Below are 15,928 nucleotides of genomic sequence, written 5' to 3'. Positions count from 1 at the left end.
TTATTCATATATATTATATATACAAACATATATACACACATGTGTGTGTATACATACATACACACACACACACACATATATATATATACATATATTTATACACACAAATGTGTGTGTGTGTGTATGTGTGCGTATATATATACATATATATATATATATATATATATATATATATATATATATATATATATATATACATACATACAGATGTTACTACTTCAATGTGTTCCTTTTGCCGCCATTCATACCACGGCGACAGGGGTAAGTGGTGCGCCAACAGCTTTTGACCGCTAGGTGGCACTTTAACCACAGATATTCAGCTTTGCCTTTTCACAATACTTAACAGACAGTAGGCGTAGTAGCTTACTGTATGTGATGTGATGTGTTTAATTAAAATATAATTTTGATTTAGTTTTCTTAGTAATAAACATGCTCTTACACTATACTGAATGCTTTAGAAAAGATATATGGTGAGAAGTCATTGGCTTCAAAAAGCAAATACAAGTTCTTTAGCCTTTAGTGCCCTATTAAATTTTGTTTGGGTGAAAAAAATGTTTTGATTTCTTTGACCATCATGGCGATGTTATTACCTCAAATCCTAAACGTGCGCATATGAAAAACAGCAAAATAATATTAAGATTATCGTGTCGGTGGAGCACATCACCTGATTGTGAACACCTAAACTTACTTTATCAGTAGGCTGTTTATTATTTATTACAGGCTATGTATGTATATATGTATATATATATATATATATATATATATATATATATATATATATATATATATATATATAGACAGATATATAGATAGATAGATAGATAGATAGATAGATAGATAGATAGATTAGATAGATAGATAAGATAGATAGATAGATAGAGAGAGAGATTCACACAAACATGTTGAGCAATAGAGTCAAAAAAAGATTCACGATTGCAACTGTGACAGTAATTTGGTTTATTTTCCATTTCAATGTAACCTGATAAAAGGCAGAACAGCTGTTGTGACTTCATGGATGTGTAAATGTCACATAACCACACTTGAAAAAGGCATCTTAATCACAGTATGGGAAAACATAAGGCATTTCCATAACTAGCCGTATCACTGAAAGTCAAACAATCTAATATATATAGTGACTTTTTCACAGACCGGTGAAACAACTGACCATCTAAAACACTGCGGACCATTGCATTTCCCCGCTGAAGAGCTATAATCCCTCAGTGATGCAATGAATAGTTTACATTTTTATATTTATATATAACTGTTATTTGAAGAATTTCTCATGAAATGCTTAATAGACGCATTCAATAACTGCTATATATACGGCAATCTGAATGCGTTGCTCAAATTGCGACGAAAAAAACAAACAAAAAAAACACACACCCGGCAGTCCTGGCGTAAAATATTGCAGGATAGGACTAAAGGTGTGACAATTGAAACATTTAACAAATTGAAATAAAGATAACAGCAGCCCTCCTTTGGTATCCGTGCGATCCAGACAAGACGAATTCGCAATTTATTTATTTTATTGATATTTATATATTATATACGAAAAAAAACTTGCCCTTTCAAGCCCAAGTCAGGGATCTGGCTCAACCGACAGCAGGCCTTTAGTGTGGATCCCAGAGAATAACCATCAGAGAAAGCCAAAGACACACTGATCCCTCACCATCCCTTTTCCGTAGGAGCAGATCACACGATCAGCGCTCGAATTATCACTTCCGAAAAAAAAAAACAAGTTTTGCAAACCAGATGGTTGATGATAGTAAAGAAAAAAAAAAAAAGAAAAAAAGGGACATACAAACAAAGATCCCCCCAAAGAAAGGAAAAGGAATGTTACCTAGAGATTCACGCTTCTATGGGACGTCTAGAATTAGCGTGGTAATCACGACGAGGTAAAAAGAGGAGAGAGCCGTAGCTGTAGCACAACACACAGGAGCGAAAGCGGAGATAAATAGAGGGGAACTGAAACCCAAGGGTCGGGTAGGAGCAGGGGAGGGGGTGTTGGGTCACAGGTTCTGACAGCACTGAAATTTGTTGCCCTTTAACCCGTCAGTAGTGGGCGGCACGCTGATGTCCACTACGTTATTGCCAGGAGACTCATCGTGCCCGGGCCTGTCGACCATCTGTTTCTGTGACACAATCCGATAGATTTCTGAAACAACAGCAACATTTTTTTTTTAAAAAGCCATATTTAATAATAAATAAATAAAATAAAACAATACTTAACCCTTTATAGGGCCCTTATTGAAATATTCATTTGGAAACTGAGGGTTTAAAACAAGATTCTTTTTACTTTTATGATTAATATAAGTGTGCGTGTGTGTGGGAATGAGAGAGTGTATGGCTGTTTCACAGAACAGTGCTGGGTTGTGGCTGAAAGAGCATCCTCTGGCCTTTCATTTCAGAGTAGCTGGCGGTTCATTCCACTGTGGAAACCCCTGATAAATGAGGCACTAAGCCAAAAAAATAAATATAATATTGCAATCAATATCAATAAGGTTACCATGCTTCTTCATCTTATAAAATGTTACAAATATTTAATATTGATATGCCCAGTGGGATCATTTAGTGTTGTTTGGTGGAAATTATTACCATTTGAAAAGAAATATACAGGATCAAGAAATTTTCAAGGAGAAAGATTTAATGGTCATGCAAATTTGCCTTGCAAAATCCAGTCAAAAGACTTCTGGGCGACAGATTTTCCTACATCCATTTCAAAGCAGGTTTGAGCTCGATTACTCAATGGAAGTGCTGCATTTATAAAAAGGCAGCAGCATGACGAGGAACTGGGCGTCCATTTTTACGCTCAGTGCTTCATTAATCATGTACACAGACAAATGCACTTCATTAAACATGTACGCATAGACATCACCTATATGCTATAAAACTGCAGATTAACTAGGCTTATTTATAATTACTTATGTTTAATTGTAGTGCAATAATGTGCACTTTCTGTAAAGCTGCTTTGAAACAACAATTATTATAAAAAGCGTTATACAAATAAACCTGAATTGAATTGCTGAGAGCTCAGCCGTTTTTAATTGCTCACAACAGAGCTATTTTGAAAGAGCGCTGACATTTTCAGCTGTGCAAAACGCTTTGGTATAGTTTCACACATACAGAACTTTGTGGAAAATTACCATCAATTTTTCAGAAGGGTCTGTATGTGTGAACAGGCCCTTTTTGAAAATACCGGTAAATTTGTTCAGGCAATTTTCCGGAAAGAGAAGTTGTAACCAACGGTAATTTGTCAGAATGCTGCGCTGTGTGAATGCAAAAGGAAAATTGCTGGAAGGAGCGCGTTCACGCTTAGAACACGCTGACGTGAGACGTCTACTCCAGCCAATCAGAACATCCAGACGCATTCACATCCGCACTGTTTATGAAAATAAAAGCTTTTAAATATTTTACCAGACACATTTAGCTGCTAGATGGTAGTCACATACGGTTTCTATGTTCATTAATAATGCCAACTGCGTAAAATAATTATCAATAAAATGCTTATGATAAACCGCTGTTTGTTGACCATCAAGCTCTGCTTCAGTTGCTTGACGCGTGTGCACATGGAGTGCTCCGGTGAGCACTAGCACACACACATATTAGGTACATCTCAACATGAGAAAGCGTTCCTCCATATGTTTTCATCGAAGTTGTTTACAATACTTTTCCACAGAGTTTGTAATGGAGTCAAATGTGTAAACATTTAGCTGCGGTTAGTGCTTCTGCCTTTGGATGTCTCTGCAGCTGCATGAATGCTAAAGCTTTAAATAAAAGTGAAACCACCAACAAAACAAAAGCCCGAGCCCTTTTATGATTACAAATACAAGCGCAGCCGTTTTGAGGCCATTTCTGGTTAAGGATGTCAGAATTTACTGGTATTTTAGAATGGATGTGTGAATGGTCTTTTCTGTACAAACCTTAGGAGGGCCAATACATTTAGTCAGAGAAAGGGCCCACCTGTTAGTATGTTTTTAAATGCCTCCTCCACATTTGTGGAGTCCAACGCCGATGTTTCAATGAAGGAGAGATTGTTCTTCTCTGAAAGACACAAGAGGAAGGATATTTTTGAAACATAAAAACATTCCCAATGACTTGAAAACACAGAAGGAGACTCTTACCTGCAAAAGCTCTGGCCTCATCAGTGGGCACGGCCCTCAGGTGCCTCAGGTCGCTCTTGTTGCCCACCAGCATGATGACGATGTTGTTATCCGCATGATCCCGCAGCTCCTTCAGCCAGCGCTCCACATTCTCGTAAGTCAGATGTTTTGCGATGTCGTAGACCAGAAGAGCTCCAACTGCACCCCGGTAGTACCTATAAAGGAGATCCAGGCAAATTATTTACAGAATTTCAATCATATTCATACAGTAGATATAAATAGATGTTTGTTGACACAAATTAAACATTCAGCGTCAGTTCTTGATTCACTTCAGTAATTAAGCAGCACTGAATATATTAGAAAATATTTACTTTATTTGTATGACAATATACTAATAAAGCTTATGTTAATGAACACTGAACTGAAAAATCTTTCTCCACCCAGTTTTGTACATTGGATGCATGATCTAATGCAGTCTATTCAAATAGAAAAGATTAGGTATACAGTTTGCGGTATTCCTGAAAAGTTTGACACTATTTGGCAACCCTTCCTCCCACATTTTTAACACTTATCTGTATTGCTGTACAACCTAATATGTCTTAACTTTATTAATCTTATAATTATAATAAAAAATATAATAATAAAAATTTAAGTGTGTGTGTGTGTTTTGAGTTTTTATATTGTTCTTGAAGCAAGAATATGTTATTGTTTTGTTTAATTAGGAGAGAAAGAAAATGTAAACCAAATGTTTTCTGCTGCTAGATTGAAACAGTTGTGTCTTGATGTCTTGTGATTCTTTGTATTTAATACTGTAACTGACTAAAATGAATCAATAAAAACTTAAGAGTTAAACTAAAAATGTGTTAACAATATTAAAAAGTGCAAACAATACCTGTAACTACTTCAAAAAATCAGAAATATTGATATATTTTCTAAGTCATTAACAGAACTTTCACAATTATTACTAACACTAAAATATGATTTTTAATTATAAGTTTGTTATGAATACATAATTGGTTATGGTACTATAATTATATTTTTAATAATTGTGTGCTATTAGCAATAAGAAATACCCTTTTAATAAATAATTTATCATTTAACAAATATAATTAATTTAATTTATTATATATTATTTAAGTTTATATAGCACTTTTACAATATTACAATTATTAATAACACTATTAAGTACTTATACTACATAGTTTAAAATATTAATTAATTTTGTAAATAATAACTGTGTATTTATAACTGCATTTTCAATAATAGTATGACATTAGCAATAGAAATTTCCTTTTAATGACCTATCATTTAATCATTATTATTAATTATATATTATTTATGTTTACATAAAACTTTTTACAATATTACCAATTTTAATAACACTATAAAATACTCATACTACTTTTTTAAAAATATAACTTTACCATATAAGCACAATTATGAGTCATTTAGAATTATAATTGCATTTTCAAAAAAAATAGTATATTAGCACTAAAATATTTAAGTTATTTAATGAATAATTTATATTATAATCATTATTATTAATTTATTATATATTGTTTACGTTTATATAGCACTTTTACAATAATACAAATATTAATAACACTTAAATACTTATACTACAAAATTTTAAATGTAAATTTACTTTATAATTAGATAATTAGTTATTAAATTATAATTGAATCTTCAATAATGGTATGATATTATTAATGAAAAAACCCTTTATTTAATGAGTAATTTATCATTAGTGTCTAATATATTGTTTATGTTTATATAAAATTATGTTTGCATTATTTATTTAATATTTTACATATAATTAATAAAGAAAATATGTGCTATTACTATTATTTTAGCATCAAATAATAAGAGCTTTTTAAGTCCTATACTCACGCTGATGTTATTGCTCTGTAGCGTTCCTGTCCTGCTGTATCCCAGATCTGAGCTTTAATGGTCTTCCCGTCCACTTGGATGCTGCGGGTTGCGAACTCCACACCAATGGTGCTCTTGCTCTCCAGGTTAAACTCGTTCCGAGTGAAACGGGACAACAGGTTACTCTTCCCCACCCCAGAGTCTCCAATGAGAACCACTAGAATACATTAAATAAAATGTCAGTCTGTTGTGAGCAAGACTTCAAGCTTGAAATCCCAAAGACGCATTATAGCTGCTCCAATGAAAACCATATCTATAAGGAAGATGTACAGCCATCACCATATGGAATAAAACTTGAAAGCAAACCACAAACCAAAGTGTGCACCCAAAGCAAATACGATGGCATCATTTGAAAAGCAGAAGCTGTGGAGATTAGTCAGTCATCCTGGTTACTTCTACACAACAAGGCCACAGAGATAACAGAAAAGCCGTAATCTACAAACACACACTTCCACGGTCGCTTATCCTTTATTCCACACCATAAATACTGAAATACAGGCCTAGTCAAAGTGTATAAAGTCAGGAAATGAGTTAAAAAATAATAATAAACTGCTTTACTGTGTCCTCCGCAACATGGTCACCATTCATTTTCTTTAGATGAAACCTAAAGTAATTCACAAAACTGGTGTAGATCAAGTGGAGAACATCTAAACACTGCTAAACAATTTAAACAAAATACAATGACCACATTCGTGGTTCTCACTCACATTGCTAAAAACAACACATTTTAAAGGGTTGGTGTAAAATCAGGAACCCAGTGTGGCAAGAAACAAGAAGTATGTGTAAGAGGAAATTTAATGTATCTAACTGGTGCAAGCGTGTACGTGTGTGTGTGTGTGTGTGTGTGTGTGTGTGTGTGTGTGTGTGTGTGTATATATATATATATATATATATATATATATATATATATATATATATATATATATGTATATATGTATGTATGTATGTGTGTATGTGTGTATGTGTGTATGTGTGTGTTTAGACACACACACACATTTATTTATATTTATAGTTATTTCACAATGTCATGTCTTAGATGTCTTTAAAATTTCAGAATGACGTCATTATCATGCAGTTGTCAACTTTATAATGCAATTAATCTGCCGGCTTTGTGATTTAACATATTACGAGATGGTATAAATCTGGTTAAAAAATCATTTTAATTGCGTGTTGTTAATCAATATTGATCCGTTTGAAAATTAAGAAAACACTATTGTGTAAGAAACGACAAAGTTTCATATGGCCTAGCATTCCAACCACAGAATATTAAGTAACACATTGTTAAACGACTGGAAAAGTTGTTCGTTTTTTCGGCGTACATGATATAAAACTAAACACATTTAATGGGAATTTGTTACACCTCGTTCATGGTTTTGGTGCTAACTTATTACATCAAGTTGATTTAGTTCACATTAGCATTCTCAGGTTAGAGAGCTAACGTCACCAAGCTAACATAATGCTAACTACATTAAGCAACTGTCATGACGATTTAGGGAATATAGTCGAAAGACAATGCAGATTTTGAAAATAACTCTTTAAAATAGTTAATCCTCTGTCAACCCTCGATTCGTCGAAAGTCACCGGTTAACATTTCGATTGCTAATGTCAGTGAATTAGCATTCCAGCTAAACCAGGTAGCCACAGTCCTCAGGAAACTTGCTGTTTTCCCTTTATTACAAATGAAAATAAAATGCGTTTATTATTCTCTCTTGTTCTACATAAAACCACTGACCTTTAAATAAATAATCGTATTCGTCGTCACGGGTCCCCATGGTTGGTTAACCGCACTGAAATGTTGTTATTTAGCAACGGATCTCTCCTGAATTTAGCGATGTCCGATTCGTGAACGAATCGTTTAATGAGTCGGATCTTCTTAGTGATCATTTGAACCGGTTCAAAATCGGCACCAAATGATTCATTCACGAAGCGACCAAAATATGAGGTTTCAAACCAGTTTCAGACCTTTGTTCATAAACTTTTTTTTTCGCAAAAACAATGGTTAGACTTCAAGATTAGCAAAAAAAAAATTATTTTGAGTAGATAAACTTGCTATGTTTAAGTCAAGAATACGAATAACAATGCGGGGTAGCAAAATAAACACCGTAAACTTCTCACGCGGACTTTATTTTACAGTGAAGTGGCGAGGGGCACGTCATATTCAAATTTAAATATATTTAAATGTTGGAAATTCATTTTACGTCACTTATTTGATTGCCTGCAACAAACCTCAGCTTTACAGCAGATCGCTCAAGGAAGAAGACACTATCTTCTGCTTTGGTGTACAGTACGAATACCTTGCGGGATTTCATATAAGCCTACAACGAACAGGTCTGCTATAAAGGTAAGCATAATGTAGTGAAACTAGACATTTTAAAGCAGAGCTGCAAACTATTTTATATCACATGAGAAACCTTTCTTATCGTAGTAACTTATGTTATAAACTGTTATTGCTTTATACTACGACATTAAAGCTAAACACAAATTTACCGTCATTATTTAAATCTTTTTTGTGTTCATTTATAGTTGTAATTCTATTTTCTATGTTACGTCTGGTTTCAGTTTCAACTAACTGGGCTTGGTTTTCAAAGTTTCGTTTAACCATGTTCGCGTCAATTATTGACATTAATGCACTGCAATGCCCTGAAGAACAACGCATCATTTACGTAAACATATTTTCATAGCAGGCTATATGAAAAAATAAGATTAAAAAAAATATTTCATTTTGAATAAGATCACAAATATCTAGAACATTTGAAATATGCTGTTGTATTTATATTTGCATGCTGTTTTGTTTTTCCTTAAAGATGCAACAACAGTTGGGAGGTTTGCTTGGGCTTCCCATCTCTTCTGATTTAACAAAAGAGCAAAGAAAGCAGCTCTGTGACCTGCTTGGAAATGTGGATCTGTCTCTTCTCTATAAAGCTTCTGTTCATGGATATAAAGCTTCTATTTTCCATAAGAGATGCGACAATGAGGGTCCCACCTTACTAGTAGCCTACAACCGTTCAGGCTATATCTTTGGTGGATACACTAGTGTACATTATGCTCAAAGTGGGCAATATCTTGCTGACAACGAAGCTTTCCTGTTCACCTTTCAAGGCAAGATCCCTGTCTACACCAAAGTTAACAGTGGATGTTATGCACGTCATGATAGTGGAGGATCTCCCAACTTTGGTGGGCAGTTGTACTTCTGTTACAACAACCAACCAGAGGTTCTTATTAAAAAAGGGACATCATTCAGCTTCAATGCTGAAAGACTGTTTGGAAATGACCGTGACCTGACTGAATGTGAGGTGTATAAAGTCGAACAGAGTAAGTCAATCACAAAAAAAAGGTCTGTCATGTAGGTTTTGTGATTGAGTTTAATCTCTAAAAATTAGTTTGTTTAGGATTGATAGCTAAAGTGGTCAGCATGGTGGCTCAGTGGTTAGCACTGTAGCCTCACAGCAAGAAGGTCTCTGGTTCGAGCCCTGGCTGGGTCAGTTGGCATTTCTGTGCATGTTCTCCCTATGTTGACGTGGGTTTCCTCCAGGTCCTCCAGTTTCCCCAATAGTCCAAAGAAGTGCCTAATAAACCTAATTAGTTACAGTCATGCAGAGTATGAGTGTGAGCGAGTGAGTGTATGGATGTTTCCTAGTACTGGGTTGCAGCTGGAAGGGCATCTGCTGTGTAAAACATATACTGGATAAGCTGCTGTGGTGACCCCTGATGAATAAAGGGACAAAGCTGAAGAAAAATGAATAAATGAATGATAACTAAAGCCACAAGGATTCTGCCCATTCAGAAATCCACAGATTTTCAGACATTTTTTAGCCCATCATTGAATTTGTTTATTGACATATGTAAATATGTATAAATATATGTTTATTTGGTTTTTATATTAATTTCAGTAATATTATTGACTAATATGAAAAGGTTCATATGGTTTATTTACAATACAGTTTTGTAAAGTAATATGCTCTCTCTTTTAGTAGATATATTATATGAGAGACTTACTTTGTTTACCAAACATTCATTCATTAATTTTCTTTATGGCTTAGTCCCTTTATTAATCCGGGGTCATCACAGCGGAATCAACCGCCAACTTATCCAGCACATTTTTTACGCAGGGGATGCCCTTCCAGCCTTAACCCATCTCTGGGAAACATCCATTCACACTCGCACTATACGGACAATTTAGCCTACTCAATTCACCTGTACCGCATGTCTTTGGACTGTAGGGGAAACCGGAATGCCTGAAGGAAATCCACGTGAACACAGGGAGAACATGCAAACTCCACACAGAAATGCCAACTGACCTAGGTGAGGCTTGAACCAGCGACCTTCTGGCTGTGAGGCAACAGCACTACCTACGGCGCCACTGCGAAGATTTTGTATAATATTTAAAAAATCCAATCAAGCAATTTTTTGTTTAAAAGACAACCACACTAAAATCTAGATGTCTATAAATAGCCCAAAACTAGTCTAGTCATCAAATACACAGATTAGACCAACTTCATGTGTCGGGAATGTGTTCATTCCTGTCTGTTTGATGACTAGTCTAGTTTTGGCCAATTTTTAGACAACTATTAGATTTTTACTAGCAGCCCAGATTTAGTCTTGTTTTTTTAGCCAAGCCATCCGTAATTAAATGACTGTTAGATGTGTAATAGATTTCTATTAGCTTAAGGTAATAATCTATATTCAACATTCATCAGACCTTGTGACCAAGGAGAAGCCATGGAGGAATATTTCCTGGACATCAATGTAAGTTTGCACTGTCCTTTAATCATTTTTTATGTCATACATTAGTTTTAATTAAAAAATAATGTTGTGATTTCCTAGACGAAGAGAGGAGCTCATGAAAATGATCAGGAGTTATAAACCCCTGGTGACGTCTGTCAGCCGTGCTCGTATTCTGATGATTGGTCCTGTGGGTGCTGGAAAATCCAGTTTCTTCAACTCCATTAACTCAGTTTTCACTGGTCATGTGACCAACAAAGCCATCTCAGGATTTGCAGGAACGAGTGTCACCACACAGGTATAGCTTCTACAGAGCTTCCTTTAGAAGCCTCTCTTCAGTTTGAGGAAGATCTTTTTATCGTGTTCGTCTTCTTGGTTAACAGTTTCGCACATACCCAGTTAAAGACGGTCGAGAAGGAAAGCCATTGCCATTTGTGTTGTGTGACACCATGGGCCTCGAAGAGCAATCAGGAGCAGGACTGGACATTGAGGACATCAGCAGCATTCTTCAAGGACAAATACCAGACCGCTATAAAGTAAGAGCACTTACTGAATCTCCAAAATGAATAGAGACTGAAGTTTGAATGATACAGTTTTGGCATAGTTCCAGAATAGGTCCTGGTATACTCCAAACTAAACTCTTTTTCATTATTAATTTGAAGGCAAAAATAAGTTTGTAAAGGCTGAGTGATGGTGTACTGTTTTTGAACACTCTAACACTGCAGTAAGCAGGGTTGTAAATGGTTCACGCTTGGCATGCCCACCTCAGCACAACAATGGTGGCTGAGAGCAAGGCTGGAGTGGGACTCCTTTTTAGCTGGCCCACCTTAGTTCACGACTGACTATATTATAATAACGTAATTTCCAATTCAGTTTCTAATGACACTCTTACGTCTTTTTTAAGGAAACAGGTGCTTTAGAACTTTAAATGTTTTTCATAAATATGAGAACATTAAAGGGTAGCTAAATCTCCAACACTCTTCTTTAAAACATCACAATGTCCTTTCCTGCAATATCTAAATATATATACAGTTGAAGTCAGAATTATTAGCGCCCTTTTGATTTTTATTTTCTTTTTTAATATTTCCCAAATGATGTTTAACAGAGCTATGATATTTTTACAGCATGTCTGATAATATTTTTTCTTCTGGAGAAAGTCTTATTTGTTTTATTTCGGCTAGAATAAAAGTAGTAATTAATTTTTTAAAAAACATTTTTTGGGACAAAATTATTAGCCCCTTTAAGCTATTTTTTTTAAAGTCTACAGAACAAACCATCATCATACAATAACTTGCCCAATTACCCTAACCTGCCTTGTTCACCTTATTAACCTAGTTAAGCTTTTAAATGTCACTTTAAGCTGTATAAAAGTGTCTTGAAAAATATCAAGTAAAATATTATTTACTGTCATCATGACAAAGACAAAATAAATCTGTTATTAGAAATAAGTTTTTAAAACTATTATGCTTAGAAATGTGCTGAAACAATCTTCCCTCCATTAAACAGAAATTAAGGAAAAAAATAAACAGGGGCGCTAATAATACGGGGGGGCTAATAATTCTGACTTTAACTGTATTCGGTGCAAAATAGATATATATTATAGATATCCAGTCCTGTGTAACGGTGATCACACAAAAACTAAAAATAAAATATGTACACCTACATATGTAACCCAAACAGTATTATATGTCTTAACACTAAAAATTAAAAAAAAAATAAAAAATATTTAGGTGAGCTTTGAACTCGGGTCGTTGGCTTCGTAATGCAACATGCTGACCACTGGACCACAATGGTGCTATGATGCTGGTGCATTTGCTACTGCAAGACTTTTTTAACCACATTTCTATAGATGGCTTGAACTTTTTCTCCTCTTTAGATTTCTCATCAAGTTATGTCAGATTTATTAATGTAGTGAATCATCTGATTTTCATTAAGTAGAAGTAATATTCATTAATTTTGATTATTCCAATTGTTTTTTTCGCTAAGGTGCCGCTGTTTAGGGTCGAATGATAGTTACATCATCATTAACCTGCGGGCTGTGTTTTGCTCACGGGGCTGCGAGAAAATAAATAAAAAGAGCTGAGCTGCAGCAAAATAATGAATACAAAGAGTGAGGCTATGGTCAAATTAATAAATAAATAAAAAGTGCGACTGCTGAGAGCCCAAGCAGCTAGAGACACCCTTGTGGCCAAAAAAACAGACCAGCCCACTGGGAATTCTCCCGGTCCTCCCGATTAGCCAATCCGGGCCTGGCTTAGAAAGAAGAACAGTTTTATAAACATCAGGCAATCAGCCTTCTTCACGAGAACTTCACAAGCCACCAAAGCTTATCTTTACATTGTTTTTTATTTGCCATAGACAGACATCACTGGTGTCTGCAAACTCTTTAAAATTTCTCTGTGAGCGATCCTACAGGTGCGGATATATCTGTACCAGCTCTGATACTCGACTCTCCAGTGTATTCATCCTGCTAGTGTTGTTGTGTTAGATGTTGTTCATGTTTCACCCCTTGAATGAAAAACAAATCAAAGGAAGAAATTACACATCAAAGAGAGGAAGATCCAGAACACGACTACTGATTGTGTAATCATCACAGACTAATGGTAGCTCAAAGGTGTTTAGGAGCCAAAATGAACAAAAGTCGATATAGTGAGGTGTTTTAAACTGATGAAATTAACTAAAAAGAACATCATTTTAGTCAGATTTTGTTTGGAATTGCATAATTTTAGTTTGTTTGAAGTATAACAGGGCCTTAAATGCTTGAGAGGTGTTTAAATCTGTTGTGTAGCTGTTGTATATGTACATAAGGTGTATGTGGAATATCCATTCATTAAAACAATAATCTCCATAAAAGCTATAATTTACAGTGAATAATAACTGCTAAGTGGTTTAAGCGGGTTATAAATTCCCTAAAACCACAGATTATTGGCATTTATTACTTTATTTGATGCTAAATCCTCTCGATTCAGTTCAACCCTGGAGCACCATTTCAACCTGATGAGCAGAAGTCCTCCAGTCCTGCGTCTCTCCAGGAGAAGATCCACTGTGTGGTGTACGTGATCGACGCCAGTAAAATCTCCCTTATGTCCGACAAACTTGAAGAAAAGCTGGCTCTGATGCGTAGAGAAATAAACTCACTGGGTAGGCACATTAAAGTAATCAATGTTATTTTACTTGCTGCCAGCTGAAAGTTTGTATTAAAACATTTCAGGCATTCCCCAAATGGTCGTGATGACAAAAGTAGATGAAGCTTGTCCTCATGTGGAGAAGGACCTTTACAAAATCTATCTCAGTTCCTACATCAAGTCAAAGGTGAGACATAAGAACATGAGCTGTTAATTGGACTGAACAGGAGATAATGGTGTGTGTTGTATGTGCAGGTGCAGGAGGTGAGCTCTAGGTTGGGTGTGCCGGTGTCTTGTGTTTTACCAGTGAAGAACTACAGTCAGGAGCTGGAGCTGGAGCTAAACTGTGACATCCTGCTTCTCACGGCTCTACAGCAGATGCTTCGATTAGTAGATGACTATCTGGATGATGTTGAATCCTTTTAGGCCACAGAAAGCACTGTGAAGACACATAACTCTTAATCAGCACAATACACTTTTCTATTCTCTATTTTTTTATCCATTTTAGATCCTTTACAATCATAAATGCAGTTCAAATATCGGCCAAACATTACATTTTAATCACTGTTGCTTTCTGAAGTTGCCTATTTGTTATGTCACAATCAGGTTATTTACAGAATTTAGAGAAAAACTAAATTCAGGACGTTAAATGTGTATTAGGTTTATAAAAAGTGCTTTTTTTTGCTCACTTTTTCATTCTGTGCTTGTAAAATTAAAATAAGCAGCAATTATTAATACTTATATTATGGGGCTGTGCATTCTTTTTTTTATTAATATAGTGGCCCATCGTCAGTTATCACACTATATTATCTGTGTACACTGTAAAACCCAACAGTCAACTTATCAAATGAAATGAGTGTAGTTAGCTCAAATTTGACCAAAAGTTAAGTCTACTCATTTAAAAGAGGGTTTTGAACTCACTGTTGAAGGTTATGAGTTAATTAAATACCTCATTATTTCAACTTAAATAGAGTAAGTTCACAGTACTCATATAGATTAGTTTAACTTAAATTATTTGTAGTAATTGGTTTCCTCAAACGGTTTGAGTTGCCTTAACTTATTGGGTTTTACTGTGCTCAAATTGCATCGTTTACTCAAATAGATTAAGTTCACAGTACTCATTAGGATTCGTTTTTGAACTTAATGAAATGGTTTGTTGCAATCAGTTTCCTCAAATGGTTTGAGTTACCTTAACTTTCTGGGGTTTACAGTATAGTATTGTCTCACTATGTGTCTGTGTATTGTCTCACTATGTGTCTGTAGGATCATAACACAATGTTTTATTGCACAGAAGAGTAGCAGACTAGTCCCTTTGAATCATTTATTCATAATCATATGCTGTCTGTAGGTCTCGCGTGTGGCGTAGATGGATGTTAGATATTGGAGGTGCTTCCATTTGATCTTAACCAAAAATGAATGCAACTGCTGATGGAAATACACTTTGTGATATTGCAAGGTTGCTCACCTCAAAGCTAAAGATGGTCACTATCTTGCCCAGAGAAGAACCTCTCTGTAAAGTCTACTTTAGCCCATCTAAAAAATATCCAGTGGGGTTTAGGTCAGTTGATTCTTTGCCTTGTCATTCTGAAATATGACCACAGGAGATGTTGTTCAAGAAATAAAAATTCTATGCTGCATATGTTGTGTTAAACAATTGTTGCCAAACATATAACATGACAGAAGCATATTAATCACTACAGTAAAAATCCAATCATAGATTCTTGAGTAGCCTGCTTGGCAACACTTTATTTTGATGGTACAATGTCTTCAAATGTCTTCAACAGACATTTAACTGACTATAAGAAACTTTGCATATATATATTCTTTTTCTGTCTTTTTGTATGATCCCAATTTACCTTTTGCATATTGTAATAATAATAATAATAATCATGGCAAGAATGAACAATAAATAAATAAATAAATATATATATATATATATATATATATATATATATATATATATATATATATATATATATATATATATATATATATATATACATTATGTATAGAAACTTTGCATATATATATATGTGTATATATATATATATA

General features: G+C 34.7%; 2 protein-coding genes across 2 annotated transcripts; one reads left to right on the top strand and one right to left on the bottom strand.

Moving 5' to 3' along the window:
• Positions 1-943: 943 nt before the first annotated feature.
• Positions 944-7,829, bottom strand: rab11ba (RAB11B, member RAS oncogene family, a). The gene is given in 5 exon segments (NM_214770.1): positions 944-2,155; positions 3,961-4,041; positions 4,122-4,315; positions 5,991-6,186; positions 7,762-7,829. Coding segments are annotated over 5 exon segments (657 nt in total). The 5' UTR covers positions 7,802-7,829; the 3' UTR covers positions 944-2,009.
• Positions 7,830-8,281: 452 nt separating this feature from the next.
• Positions 8,282-14,617, top strand: si:ch211-197g15.5. The gene is made up of 8 exons (NM_001423248.1): positions 8,282-8,370; positions 8,834-9,341; positions 10,727-10,775; positions 10,854-11,049; positions 11,135-11,287; positions 13,721-13,892; positions 13,963-14,063; positions 14,132-14,617. Exons 2-8 carry the CDS (start codon positions 8,834-8,836, stop codon positions 14,300-14,302), a joined length of 1,350 nt encoding a protein of 449 aa, NP_001410177.1. The 5' UTR covers positions 8,282-8,370; the 3' UTR covers positions 14,303-14,617.
• Positions 14,618-15,928: the final 1,311 nt, after the last annotated feature.

This window comes from Danio rerio, chromosome 22 (genome assembly GCF_049306965.1).
Source record: "Danio rerio strain Tuebingen ecotype United States chromosome 22, GRCz12tu, whole genome shotgun sequence".
Lineage (NCBI taxonomy): Eukaryota > Metazoa > Chordata > Actinopteri > Cypriniformes > Danionidae > Danio > Danio rerio.
The sequence above is the reverse complement of the archived record's forward strand: the minus strand, read 5'-3'. Positions and strand labels throughout refer to the sequence as shown.

Coding starts and splice junctions, on each gene's coding strand:
- si:ch211-197g15.5 (NM_001423248.1), top strand. CDS start 8,834: ATGCAACAACAGTTGGGAGGTTTGCTTGGGCTTCCCATCTCTTCTGAT. Junction 9,342..10,726: donor GGTGTATAAAGTCGAACAGA/GTAAGTCAATCA, acceptor AACATTCATCAG/ACCTTGTGACCAAGGAGAAG. Junction 14,064..14,131: donor GTTCCTACATCAAGTCAAAG/GTGAGACATAAG, acceptor TTGTATGTGCAG/GTGCAGGAGGTGAGCTCTAG.